The sequence below is a fragment of the Oncorhynchus mykiss genome, chromosome 32, assembly GCF_013265735.2.
Source record: "Oncorhynchus mykiss isolate Arlee chromosome 32, USDA_OmykA_1.1, whole genome shotgun sequence".
NCBI classification, from domain to species: Eukaryota; Metazoa; Chordata; class Actinopteri; order Salmoniformes; family Salmonidae; genus Oncorhynchus; species Oncorhynchus mykiss.
Window position 1 is genome coordinate 11903209 of NC_050572.1, and position 13593 is coordinate 11916801.

At 45.3% G+C, this 13593-nt stretch overlaps 1 protein-coding gene across 1 annotated transcript; it reads left to right on the forward strand.

The window, feature by feature from the left end:
- The first annotated feature begins 2996 nt into the window (after positions 1–2996).
- On the forward strand, positions 2997–6423 carry LOC110487932 (hairy/enhancer-of-split related with YRPW motif protein 1). The gene is made up of 5 exons (XM_021559848.2): positions 2997–3695; positions 4048–4123; positions 4253–4336; positions 4563–4644; positions 5031–6423. Exons 1-5 carry the CDS (start codon positions 3610–3612, stop codon positions 5753–5755), a joined length of 1053 nt encoding a protein of 350 aa, XP_021415523.1. The 5' UTR covers positions 2997–3609; the 3' UTR covers positions 5756–6423.
- The last annotated feature ends 7170 nt before the right edge of the window (positions 6424–13593 follow it).

The window sequence follows — 13593 nt, forward strand, 5'->3', positions numbered from 1 at the left end:
CACACACATGTGTGTAATCACTTTGGACAGGGGTGAAGAATGGAGTCAAGCACGGTGTGAGAGAGAGAGAGACCGCCAGAAACAAACCCAGGAGGATGATGGACGGGCAGTGTGTGTGTGTGTGTGTGTGTGTGTGTGTGTGTGTGTGTGTGTGTGTGTGTGTGTGTGTGTGTGTGTGTGTGTGTGTGTGTGTGTGTGTGTGTGTGTGTGTGTGTGTGTGTGTACAGACCACCGAACACGGCCAAACAAACAATGTCACCCCCCTCACAATGAGCGGGTGTCACACACGTCTCAGGGAGAATTAGCCGGTGCTTCCTCTCCAAGTGAGTGGAGACAAAGCAAGCCTTTCCTTTGTCTACAAGGCATGGATGGCGACAAGGCTCACGCCTTTAGTCGCCAACTTATCCCATGTTGGTTAGAGCAAACTCTTTCCCTTTCAACTGATCCTTTACTTCATCAATCAATCAGTAGACAGAGTATTCCCCCCTTTGCTTGGCAGGGAAAAAGAGGGTTTGGCATAACAAAATTTGAGTAATGAACTTCTCCAGAAGACTACACAGGGCCTACGTGTGGCAGACAGTCACAGGACCAAGACCCCAACCAACCATGAGATATGACTGTCTGAGCTTCCGTCTGATTGGCTAGCGGGGGGGGGGGGGGGGGGGGGGGGGTTAAAATAACATCAAATTGATCATAAATACAGTGTAGACATTGTTAATGTTGTAAATGACATAGGCGTACAGAGGCCCATTATTAGCAACCATCATTCCTCTGTTCCAATGGCACGTTGTGTTAGCTAATCTAAGTTTTAATTTTAAAAGGGTAATTGATCATTAGAAACCCTTTTGCAATTATGTTAGCACAGCTGAAAACTGTTGTTCTGATTAAAGAAGCAATAAAACTGGTTGAGTATCTAGTTGAGTATGTGGAGCATCAGCATATGTGGGTTTGATTACAGACTCAAAATGGCCAAAAAGTTTCAGAAGAAAGTGCTTTGTTTCTGGCCATTTTGAGCCTGTAATCGAACCCACAAATGCTGATGCACCAGATACTCAACTAGTCTAAAGAAGACCAGTTTTATTGCTTCTTTAATCAGAATTTGTTAGACATTACTTGTTAGATATTACTGCACTGCCGGAGCTAGAAGCACAAGCATTTCACTACACCCACAATAACATCTGCTAATCACGTGTATGTGACCAATAAACTTTGATTTGATTTGGATGTGTGGGCGTGCGTGTACGAGTGAGTTTGTGTGTGTGTGTGTGCGCTCGTGTGTGTTCCTCGGTCACCTTCAAAGGCAGCACTCTGAAATCACAACATGTGATGAGCCTGGAGTACAGAGACAACAGAGCAGAAAATAACAGCAGCGTGGGAACCCAGCATCCGACTCACAGCCCGCCAAGCCACTAACAATCGGCAGGCAGCAGAATATGGGAGTTTGTGGGAGTGCCTGTGTCATGTTTGAACCTGAGACTAGCTGGTAGCAGGCAGCAATAACAACATGAAAACAGCCCTAAGAGCTTCCTCTCATTCATGTTTCTAAACAAGGCAGCTCCTCTCTTCTCCCAGCCTGAAGACTATTATGCATACAGCTGCCTGGGGGTTAGTCCAGCTGCCTGGGGGTTAGTCCAGCTGCCTGGGGGTTAGTCCAGCTGCCTGGGGGTTAGTCCAGCTGCCTGGGGTTAGTACAGCTGCCTGGGGGTTAGTCCAGCTGCCTGGGGGTTAGTCCAGCTGCCTGGAGGTTAGTCCATCTGCCTGTGGTTAGTACAGCTGCCTGGGGTTACTACAGCTGCCTGGGGGTTACTACAGCTGCCTGGGGGCTAGTACAGCTGCCTGGGGGTTAGTACAGCCGCCTGGGGTTAGTACAGCTGCCTGGGGGTTAGTACAGCTGCCTGGGGGTTAGTACAGCTGCCTGGGGGTTAGTACAGTGACTCACAGAGATAAGGATCAACAGTTCATATAGAGTCTCAGCTTAGGAGTGCTGTTCTATGATCAGTTTTACCTTACAGATCATAATGACTAAGATCATATGGACAGGGGTCATACAGCTGTGACCCTCTCACGTTTCCTCCTTGTATTATAATATTTGTGTGGTCGGGTCACAGTGGCAGGAGGCGGAGAAACGTGTCAGGCTGTCACAGTGGCAGGAGGCGGAGAAACGTGTCAGGCTGTCACAGTGGCAGGAGGCGGAGAAACGTGTCAGGCTGTCACAGTGGCAGGAGGCGGAGAAACGTGTCAGGCTGTCACAGTGGCAGGAGGCGGAGAAACGTGTCAGGCTGTCACAGTGGCAGGAGGCGGAGAAACGTGTCAGGCTGTCACAGTGGCAGGAGGCGGAGAAACGTGTCAGGCTGTCACAGTGGCAGGAGGCGGAGAAACGTGTCAGGCTGTCACAGTTGGAAAAGACCAGCAGAATATGTTAGCATCACTCCATTGTTCCTCTTATTGCAGTGTAATGGAAAGCCTTCAAACATGGAAATAAAACCCTACGTTTTCAGACACATTTTTTAAAAAAAATCATATTTCAACTGATTTCTACGTCTAAGACCTGAATGAATCAACAAGTCGCTGCATGTAGACATAATATTTTCCAAATATATGTTTGAAGGATTTTGAAGATGTCTGCAAGTGAGAGATTCCAGACCCACCTGTCTTCTTTTACACCAGGTCAATAAACCCAGCTTCCTTCTCTACAATAAGATCCTCACAGAGAACAGGAACGGTATGTGTGTGAGAGAGTGAGTATGAATGTGTGTGACATGAAAACACTTCAACGGTAAGAGTTATATCTGATTGTCACATGATGAGAGGGGATATACAAACGCACAATAATGTCTGTCAATTGATTTGGGAGCGTGGCCATTATTGGGACCCACAGGGGATGTGGTGTAGCGGTGACACACTGGAGAGGCGTTATAACTTTTTTTGTGGCACAGTCCCCATCCTCCCCAGTCCCTAAAGCGCCTTTACAACGCATTACGTCGCTCCCTCCGCTCCGTGGTGGGTAGGATTAGACTTCATAGTTTGCTCTTGTACACTGGCTCTCTTTTTGATGAGTTAGTATTGGATTACAGGTTCACACGCTAGCCTCTAGACCGCCCGTCGCCCCGACCAATTGCTCCATTCATTCCAAACGCCGGAGACGGCGTCGCCCCTGATTGGTTATCAGCCTTGGGCTAAGAAACTTTCCCACGGCCAGCGCGTGCTGACAGCCGGCCAGCCACTCATCACAACCGGGACAGACAGCCACAGTGCTTGCGGATGGACGGACGGACACTGGGGCGAGTGTGTCACGAACCGAAAGTCTATTGGACCCCTGTCAAATTTATTCATAGAACGGGGTGTGTCTGTGCCATAGAGTTTGCTTGCAACTGTGCCGTCACTCAAACTCATGGCTGTCTCGTAATTGGCAAGTTATGGTGCCATGTCCCGCCCCTCCTGGGTGGCAGTCGTGTAGAAATTATACGGTGGGAAGGCTTGGTCCTTCAAACGGATCAACTCGAGGTGTACCTGACAGACGCACAGCGACTCGGAGAATTGGGAGACTTGGACTTTATATATATACACTGTAGTGTACTCTGAACGAGGGAAAAACAGCAGCGGATTAAAATGAAACGGATTCACGATTTTAGCTCATCGGACAGCGAGCTGGACGAGAACATTGAGGTTGAGAAGGAGAGTGCGGATGAAAATGGGTACGTTTGTGTCCAATATTTGGGTCATTTGCGTTTTTACTGCGTTACTATTATACGTTCCGAATCCTGTTACAAGTATCTCACCCCTTGCTTTGGTGCTGTTTAAGAAAAGACGTGTGAAAATCAGAAACTGAATTGCGCAATTTGGTCATTTTCGTGGCATTATCTAAGTGGCTCCCAACCAGGGGTACTATGAGACCATAGACTTACTGTTAAAATACACATGAGGGGGTACTTCAGGGGTACTCCAGACAACGCAAAATGTATTTGGTGGTACAGTAATTGAAAATGGTTGGGAACCACTGAAAAATAATACACATTAATATAATAATTGTATGTGTTTTTCTTTCAGGAACGTGATTTCACCCCTTGGGCCGATGTCTCCATCAACAAAAACTCAAGTGAATGCGAGGAAGCGCCGTCGAGGAGTGAGTAACCTACATTTCACCAATATCTCATTTGAATTGTTGTGCATAAAAGTGTGTAATACGCACGTTTTTTACACTAGCTAAATGTTCTCTTTCTGCAATGACTAGATGTTCCAATCTCTCTTACAGATCATTGAAAAACGGCGCCGCGACAGAATCAACAACAGCCTCACGGAGCTGCGTAGACTGGTCCCCAGCGCGTTTGAGAAGCAGGTGAGATCCGATCCGCGGGTCTTTCATAAAACCAACGCCCCATCAACATGTTTGACAGGATACCATATAGTGCTTTGAACTCGTACAGAAAAATCATGTTCATACATTTTCTGCACGTTTTCAGAAAATAACGAATAAAAAATGTCCCGTTTATATATTCAACCGATTTAAAGATATTCAATGCCGTTTAATTTGTTTAATGAATGTGCATTCTGCAATCCTGCAGGGTTCAGCTAAACTGGAGAAAGCAGAGATTCTGCAGATGACGGTGGAACATCTGAAGATGCTTCATGCTGCTGGAGGAAAAGGTACACTGTCTTTTTTTAAATACTAGAATAAATAACCATAATAAATTCATTATTACAGTAACATGATTTTGAAGTGCCATAATATTGATTAACTATAAGGTTAGTGATATGGATAATATCCTGTGGGAGTATATTTTTCTCGGGAACACAAGCTACTGTATGCACATCTAATTACATCTTTTAATAAGTTATTTAGATGTTGAATAACACACCAATAGGTCTACAATAGTCAGAACAGGTCAGGCAGCCTTACTTGAACTCTCTCCCTGGCTTGACAAGTAGACTTCTGTACACTTCCTTAGACATCTGCTATTCCAGCTCTACTTGTTTGGTGTTATTCGCTGAAAACTCCTCATTAACCATTCTTGTTTCCCTCTCCCTTCTAGGTTACTTTGATGCCCGTGCTCTGGCCACGGACTACCGAGGTCTGGGTTTCAGGGAGTGTCTGGCTGAGACAGCCCGCTACCTGAGCATCATCGAGGGGCTGGACAGCGCTGACCCCCTGAGGATCCGCCTGGTCTCCCACCTGAATAGCTACACGTCCCAGAGAGAGGCCCTCTCCATCTCTGGGATAGGGCACCTGGCCTGGGGCTCTGCCTTTGCGTCGCCCCCCTCCGCCCAACTGGCCCACCTCCTCCTACGGCAGCAGCACCATCAACATCAGCAGGGGGCGACGTTACAGTTACCACGGAGCGCCTCCAACAGCCCTCCGTCATCCTCCTCTTCTACTCCTTCATCCTCCTCCTCTCCGATTGAGAGAGCGCCACGTTCCTCGCCCCATGGCCATGCTCCCAGCAGGCTTAGCGGTGCCACCCCCCTCTCTGAGCACAGCCATTCCCAGGGGGGCCCTCACCACGTCCCCCCCAGCGCTGCCCCCCTCCCCCCGGGGCTGAACCTCACCGTGACCTCCTCAGCCGCCGTGACCGCCAAGCTCTCCCCTCCCCTCTCTCTGTCCTCCCTCTCCACCCTGTCGGCGTTCCCCTTCCCCTTCAGTGCCTTCCCCCTGCTGTCCCCCAGCACCCTCAGCTCCCCTTCCTACACCCCCTCCAGCCAGGCCAGCTTGGGGAAGCAGCCCTACCGGCCCTGGGGCATGGAGATAGGGGCTTTCTGAATGATCTTTAACCCCCCTCCACACAGAATAAACTGACCATATAGATCAATAGAGGTCGCACCATCACTATGAACTCAACTCAGTTCACCAGCTGAGAAGGACCTTTCCAAGACAATGTTTTTCTAGACCTTTCCATGGCCAAGACAATGTTTTTCTAGACCTTGCCATGGCCAAGACAAGATTATGTTTTTCTAGACCCTTCCATGGCCAAGACAATGTTTTTCTAGACCTTTCCATGGCCAAGACAAGATTATGTTTTTCTAGGCCTTTCCATGGCCAAGACAAGATTATGTTTTTCTAGGCCTTTCCATGGCCAAGACAAGATGGAGTTTTTCTATCTCACATCCTATAGAGGATTTCTTAGAAATTGTGTTTCAAATCAAAGTTTGTTGGTCACACACATATTTTGCAGATGTTATCGTGGGTGTAGCTAAATGCTTGTGTTTCTAGCTCCAACAGTACTGTAATATCTAGCTAAATGCTTGTGTTTCTAGCTCCAACAGTAATACCTAGCTAAATGCTTATATTTCGAGCTCTAACATTAATACCTAGCTAAATGCTTATGTTTCGAGCTCCAACAGTGCAGTAATACCTAGCTAAATGCTTGTGTTTCGAGCTCCAACAGTGCAGTAATACCTAGCTAAATGCTTGTGTTTCTAGCTCCAATAGTACTGTAATACCTAGCTAAATGCTTGTGTTTCTAGCTCCAATAGGACTGTAATACCTAGCTAAATGCTTGTGTTTCTAGCTCCAATAGTAATACCTAGCTAAATGCTTATGTTTTGAGCTCCAACAGTACAGTAATACCTAGCCAAATGCTTGTGTTTCTAGCTCCAACAGTAATACCTAGCCAAATGCTTGTGTTTCTAGCTCCAACAGTAATACCTAGCCAAATGCTTGTGTTTCTAGCTCCAACAGTAATACCTAGCCAAATGCTTGTGTTTCTAGCTCCAACAGTAATACCTAGCTAAATGCTTGTGTTTCTAGCTCCAACAGTAATACCTAGCTAAATGCTTGTGTTTCTAGCTCCAACAGTGCAGTAATACCTAGCTAAATGCTTGTGTTTCTAGCTCCAACAGTAATACCTAGCTAAATGCTTGTGTTTCTAGCTCCAACAGTGCAGTAATACCTAGCCAAATGCTTGTGTTTCTAGCTCCAACAGTAATACCTAGCTAAATGCTTGTGTTTCTAGCTCCAACAGTAATACCTAGCTAAATGCTTGTGTTTCTAGCTCCAACAGTGCAGTAATACCTAGCTAAATGCTTGTGTAGCGAGCTGTTCACTTTTTACATTCTATGATATTATATGATCCATAAAAAGTGGTGGAGGCACAACACTCTTCTCCATTAAAACATTTTGATTGTGAATTAATTAATAAATAATATATAATCTTCAACATATGGGAACAATCCCTCAAACACACTGCAGTGTCCCTGTATCTTTGCTCAGAGACACAGTATGTAGACTATATATTACAGTCCGATTTTAAGTAGACATTAAAATGACATGGTGCAAGTGATCAATGCTGTTCGAGATTCTGCACAGATTATTGTGAACATGCTGACTTTATATGATTACATAAGACAATATATAGTTACAATAACCTCAGAGTGTGGCCATGGATTGTGTTACTCATTTAAAGGTTGAATGTTACATTAACTTTAATGTAACTTAACTTCAGGCTATTTACTTTATTACAAAAGTAGTATTGAATTATCTTTGGTTGACGACCAAAAGGTCATGTATATTCTGCTTGGATAGCTCCATTTGTTCCACTGACTTAGTTTGCCTTTCATTCCATTTGGTCTACAATTTAATAACTGATATGCTGAATTCACACCTCCATCTCAACCAAAAATGTAAGTTTTAACAATAGGAGTAAATCAAATGAAACTTTATTTAAAGAGCGTTTAAAGTTTGATTTGATTCAGTCCTAATCTTTTAGTTAGATTTTTGGTTGAGATGGAGACTTTAATACAACATATAAATGATTAATTTGTTAGACAAACTGGAATTAAACCCAGACTAAGTCAGTGGTACAGATGGAACTATCCAAGCAGAAGATAAATCCCCTTCAAATGTTGGTTTTTGGTTGCGTTACCAACCAAACGCAATTCAATATAACTGTTGAAATACAGTAAATATCCTGATAACTTGTCGACAAGTTAACAAATGATAGGTTGGGTTCACGTCTCCAACTCAACCAAAAATCAAAGTTAAAGAATGGGATTAAGTCAGTGGCTCAGATGGAACTATGCAAGCAGTAGATACATCTCCTTTAAATGTTGATATTTGTCTCTCTTATTAGAGGAATCACAGTGCTAACAGATTAATCAGTTGTATAAATAAACAAAACACCTGACATTTTATTCCAATTTGAACTTTGCTGTGCTTTTTAATGGTTGAACGCGCAGTGATAGACATTTGGGTGACGACTATACCAAAAATCCTACATTGTTTTTCCATTGGAATTTGGTTGTGCTTTTAGATGCTTAAAAGCATAGTGATAACACATTGTCAATTCAACTAACTTTGGGCTGTGTTTTTGAGTATGTGACTATAGGTTGTAATCTCATTGATCAACGTCTCAACCAAATACTACCCAATTTTCCACGTAGAAATGATGTGGTGTGCCCAGTGGGAACAATCCCTGTTCCTGTCCCTATCTCTGGCTCTGTCCCTGTGGTGTTCTCTGCTGTGCTGTGACAGTCAACGCCCGGCATCAACCACAGCCTCTGGGTCTCTCTCTGTGGCCTCTCTGAGTGTACAGGAAGCTATTAACAACGAGGGGATATCCTGAACAATGGCAGCCTGGCGGGCCCTACCGGGTGGGAGTGGGAAGAGGGGGAGGAGGGGGAGAGAGGAGGACAGAGAGAGAGAGGGGAAACAGAGGGTAGTGTGGGAAGAGAGGGAGGAGGGGGAGAGAGTGAGGAGGGGGAGAGAGGGAGGGGAGGAGGACATAGAGAGAGAGAAGAGACAGCGGGTGGTGTGGGAGGCAGGGAATAGAGAGACGAGAGAGGGGAGAGGTAGGAGAGAGAGAGCAGACAGTGCTGCTTTGTCCCAGAGCCACGATTACAGCCCATTCTCCTCCCGGTGTGCTTGACTCCCACGCTAAGTTACTTGTGCTGGGCTGCCCGTCAGAGGAATGATAAAACAGCTTCCTTCTTTCATCGACGCTCAGCCAAATTATCCTCTCTCTCTCCCACACCCTTTCCCTCCCTCTTTCGCTCTTTCTGTCTCCATCTATCCTCATTATAGTTTTTCCTGTGTTTCGTTTGCCAGACTTGAAAGGTGATTCTCACCAGTAACTATGGGGGAAGAGTCTACACTACAGTCTGGTGTTTTCTTATGTAATCCCTCAAACCAATGATGGACTTCAATCAATCAATCACATTTATTTATAAAGCCCTTTTTACATCAGCAAATGTCAATCACAAACTGCTATACAGAAACCCAGCCTAAAACCCCAAACTGCAAGTAATGCAGATGTAGAAGCACGGTGGCTTGGGAAAACTCCCTAGAAAGGCAGGAACCTAGGAAGAAACCTAGAGAGGAACCAGGCTCTGGGGGGTGGCCAGTCCTCTTCTGGCTGTGCCGGGTGGAGATTATAAACCTAGAGAGGAACCAGGCTCTGAGGGGTGGCCAGTCCTCTTCTGGCTGTGCCGGGTGGAGATTAGAAACCTAGAGAGGAACCAGGCTATGAGGGGTGGCCAGTCCTTTTCTGGCTGTGCCGGGTGGAGATTATAGCAGAACATTGCCAAGATGTTCAAATGTTCATAGATGACCAGCAGGGTCAAATAATAATAATCACAGTGGTTGTAGATGGAGCAACAGGTCAGCACCTCAGGAGTAAATGTCAGTTGGATTTTCATAGCTGAGCATTCAGAGTCTGAGACATCAGGTGCGGTAGAGAGAGAGAGAGTAGAAAACAGCAGGTCTGGGACAAGGTAGCACATCCAGTGAACAGGTCAGGGTTCCAAAGCCGCAGGCAGAACAGTTGAAACTGGAGCAGCAGCAAGACCTACTACCCTGAGACAAGGCAGAGTTTAGCCCACAAAGATCTTCTCCACTGCACAAGACCGAGGGGGCGCAAAACCGGACAGGAAGATCACGTCAGTGACTCAACCCACTTAAGTGACGTACCCCTCCTAGGCATGGCTTGGAGGAGCACTAGTAAGCCAGTGACTCAGTCCCTGTAATAGGGTCAGAGGCAGAGAATCCAAGCGGAGAGAGGGGAATCGGCCAGGCAGAGACAGCAAGGGCGGTTCGTCGCTCCAGTGCCTTTCCGTTCACTTTCGCACCCCTGGGCCAAACTATACTCAATCATAGGACCTACTGAAGGGATTAGTTTTCAGTAAATATTTAAAGGTCGAGACCGAGTCTGTCTCTCACATGGATAGGCAGACCATTCCATAAAAATCGAGCTCTATAGGAGAAAGCCCTGCCTCCAGCTGTTTGCTTAGAAATTCTAGGGACAGTAAGGAGGCCTGCGTCTTGTGACCGTAGCGTACGTGTAGGTATGTACGGCAGGACCAAATCGTAGAGATAGCTAGGAGCAAGTCCATGTAATGCTTTGTATGCTAGCAGTAAAATCTTGAAATCAGCCCTTGCCTTAACAGGAAGTCAGTGTAGGAAGGCTAGCACTCGAGTAATATGATTACATTTTTGGGTTCTAGTCAGGATTCTAGCAGCCGTGTTTAGCACTAACTTCTGTTTATTTAGTGCTTTATCCAGGTAGCCAGAAAGTAGAGCATTGCAGTAGTCCAATCTAGAAGTGACAACCGCATAGATGACCTTTTCTGCATCATTTGTGGACAAACAGTTTCAGATTTTTGCAATGTTACGAAGATATTTCAAGAATATCCTTGAAATATTCTTGATATGTTCGTCAAAAGAGAGATCAGGGTCCAGAGTAATGCCGAGGTCCTTCACAGTTTTATTTGAGACGACTGTACAACCATCAAGATTAATTTTCAGATTTGACAGAAGATCGCTTTGTTTTCTTGGGACCTAGAACTAGCATCTCTGTTTGGTCCGAGTTTAAAAGTAAAACATTTGCCGCCATCAACTTCCTGTCTGAAACACAGGCTTCCAGGGAGGGAAATTTTGGGGCTTCACCATGTTTCATCGAAATGTACAGCTGTGTGTCGTCCGCATAGCAAGTGGAAGTTAACATGATGTTTCTGATTGACATCACCAAGAGGTCAAATATATAGTGAAAACAATAGTGGTCCTGAAACGGAACACAGAAACGTACAGTTGATTTGTCAGAGGACAAAACATCCACAGAGATAAACTGATATCTTTCTGACAGACAAGATTTAAACCAGGCCAGAACTTGTCCGTGAAGACCAATTTGGGTTTCCAATCTCTCCAAAAGAATGTGGTGATCGATGGTAACAAAAGCAACACTAAGGTCTAGGAGCACGAGGACAGATGCAGAGCCTCGGTCCGATGCCATTAAAATGTAATTTACCACCTTCACAAGTGCCGTCTCAGTGCTATGATGGGGTCTAAAACCAGACTGAAGCATTTTGTATACATTGTTTGTCTTCAGGAAGGCAGTGAGTTGCTGCGCAACAGCCTTTTCTAAACTTTTTGAGAGGAATGGAAGATTCGATATAGGCCGATAGTTTTTTATATTTTCTGGGTCAAGGTTTGGCTTTTTCAAGAGAGACTTTATTACTGCCACTTTTAGTGAGTTTGGTACACATCCGGTGGATAGAGAGCCGTTTATTATGTTCAACATAGGAGGGCCAAGCACAGGAAGCAGCTCTTTCAGTAGTTTAGTTGGAATAGGGTCCAGTATGCAGGTTTAGAGGCCTTGACTATTTTCATGAATGTGTCAAGAGATATATGATTAAAAAACTTGAGTGTCTAGGTCCTGGTAGTGTTGTGCAGTCAACTGGACAACTGAGCTTTGGAGAAATATGCAGATTCAAAGAGGAGTCTGTAATTTGCCTTCTTGTTCGGGGTCAAGTTGTTACAGCACTGCCAACTGTGATCTTTTGTCACCACCTGCTGGTCATATGTGACTCTACAACTGTGGGAGACCACCTATTCTCCTTTGTCTCTTCCATATTTTGTTTTATTTCTCAAAACTAATTCAGAGACAGAAATAAACATTCTAGGATAATACAGATATAAATATTTTTTTCATTGGTCCTTTGAATTATTTTTGCCATATTCAAAGTCAACAAAACAAAAAAGAATAAGAACAAACAAAGCCAATATCATTCACAGAACCCCAAACCTTTAATTACCACAGCTTGCTCACAAAGATATATGTGGAGGGGGGAAACACACAAACAGGAAGAGAGAGAGACAGCCAGGTTCATCACCACAGACAGGAAGCTGTGAAGTCGCAGACAGGACCCTGTGATGTCCCAGACAGGACCCTGTGATGTCCCAGACAGGACGGTGTGATGTCACAGACAGGATGTTGCGATGTCTCAGACAGGACGCTGTGATGTCATTAGTATGTGACGGACGGTTGGATATACAGCTCCAACCTCCTGGCTGGTATAATAAGCTCTAAACCAGAGAAACAGCACAGGCGCACGCACATCCACCCACCCCTACTGAAACATACACACTCTCTCACACACCCTTACTGAAACATGCACTCTCTCACACACATCCACCCACCCTTACTGAAACATACACACTCTCTAACACACATCCACCCACCCTTACAGAAACATACACACTCTCTCACACACATCCACCCACCCCTACTGAAACATACACACTCTCTCACACACCCTTACTGAAACATGCACTCTCTCACACACATCCACCCACCCTTACTGAAACATACACACTCTCTAACACACATCCACCCACCCTTACTGAAACATACACACTCTCTCACACACATCCACCCACCCCTACTGAAACATGCACACTCTCTCACACACATCCACCCACCCCTACTGAAACATACACACTCTCTCACACACATCCACCCACCCCTACTGAAACATACACACTCTCTCACACACATCCACCCACTCCTACTGAAACATACACACTCTCTCACATACATCCACCCACTCCTACTGAAACATACACACTCTCTCACATACATCCACCCACTCCTACTGAAACATACACACTCTCTCACATACATCCACCCATTCCTACTGAAACATACACACTCTCTCACATACATCCACCCACTCCTACTGAAACATACACACTCTCTCACATACATCCACCCACTCCTACTGAAACATACACACTCTCTCACATACATCCACCCACTCCTACTGAAACATACACACTCTCTCACACACATCCACCCACCCCTACTGAAACATACACCCTTTGTCTTCCATTGTCATGTCAGGATCTTCTAGATGTTATTATATGTCTGTGTTGGTTGTTTTCTTACGTCTTAATGTTGCCTACTTGTTCTCCTGTGCCATAGTTTGCCGTACACAGTTAAGAGACGACGGTACAATGACTCATTCTCAATAGTGAGAGAGTCAAACTATGATTCTCCATAGAGAGTGAAACCTCTGTAGTAGCATTTGGCTTGGTTCCTCTGTGGCACAACATGAAAGAGCTGAGAGGGCCCATTAGCCTGTTTAAGGACATGGATGTTACTTAGTGATCTACCATTGCTTAAGCGTTAACCGCTATATGAGCTTGTAGCATTCTAGGCACGATTACATTATCTACACGTCTAAGATGGTACATACAGTACATGCTGAGAGAGTGATTGACAGATGACGCAGGGGGTCTTGGGAACGAGAAAGGACCATAACACCCCTCTGTGACATCACGGTATGAACCAAGGATGTCATGTGACTTCTGCGATGCCCAACTGACAG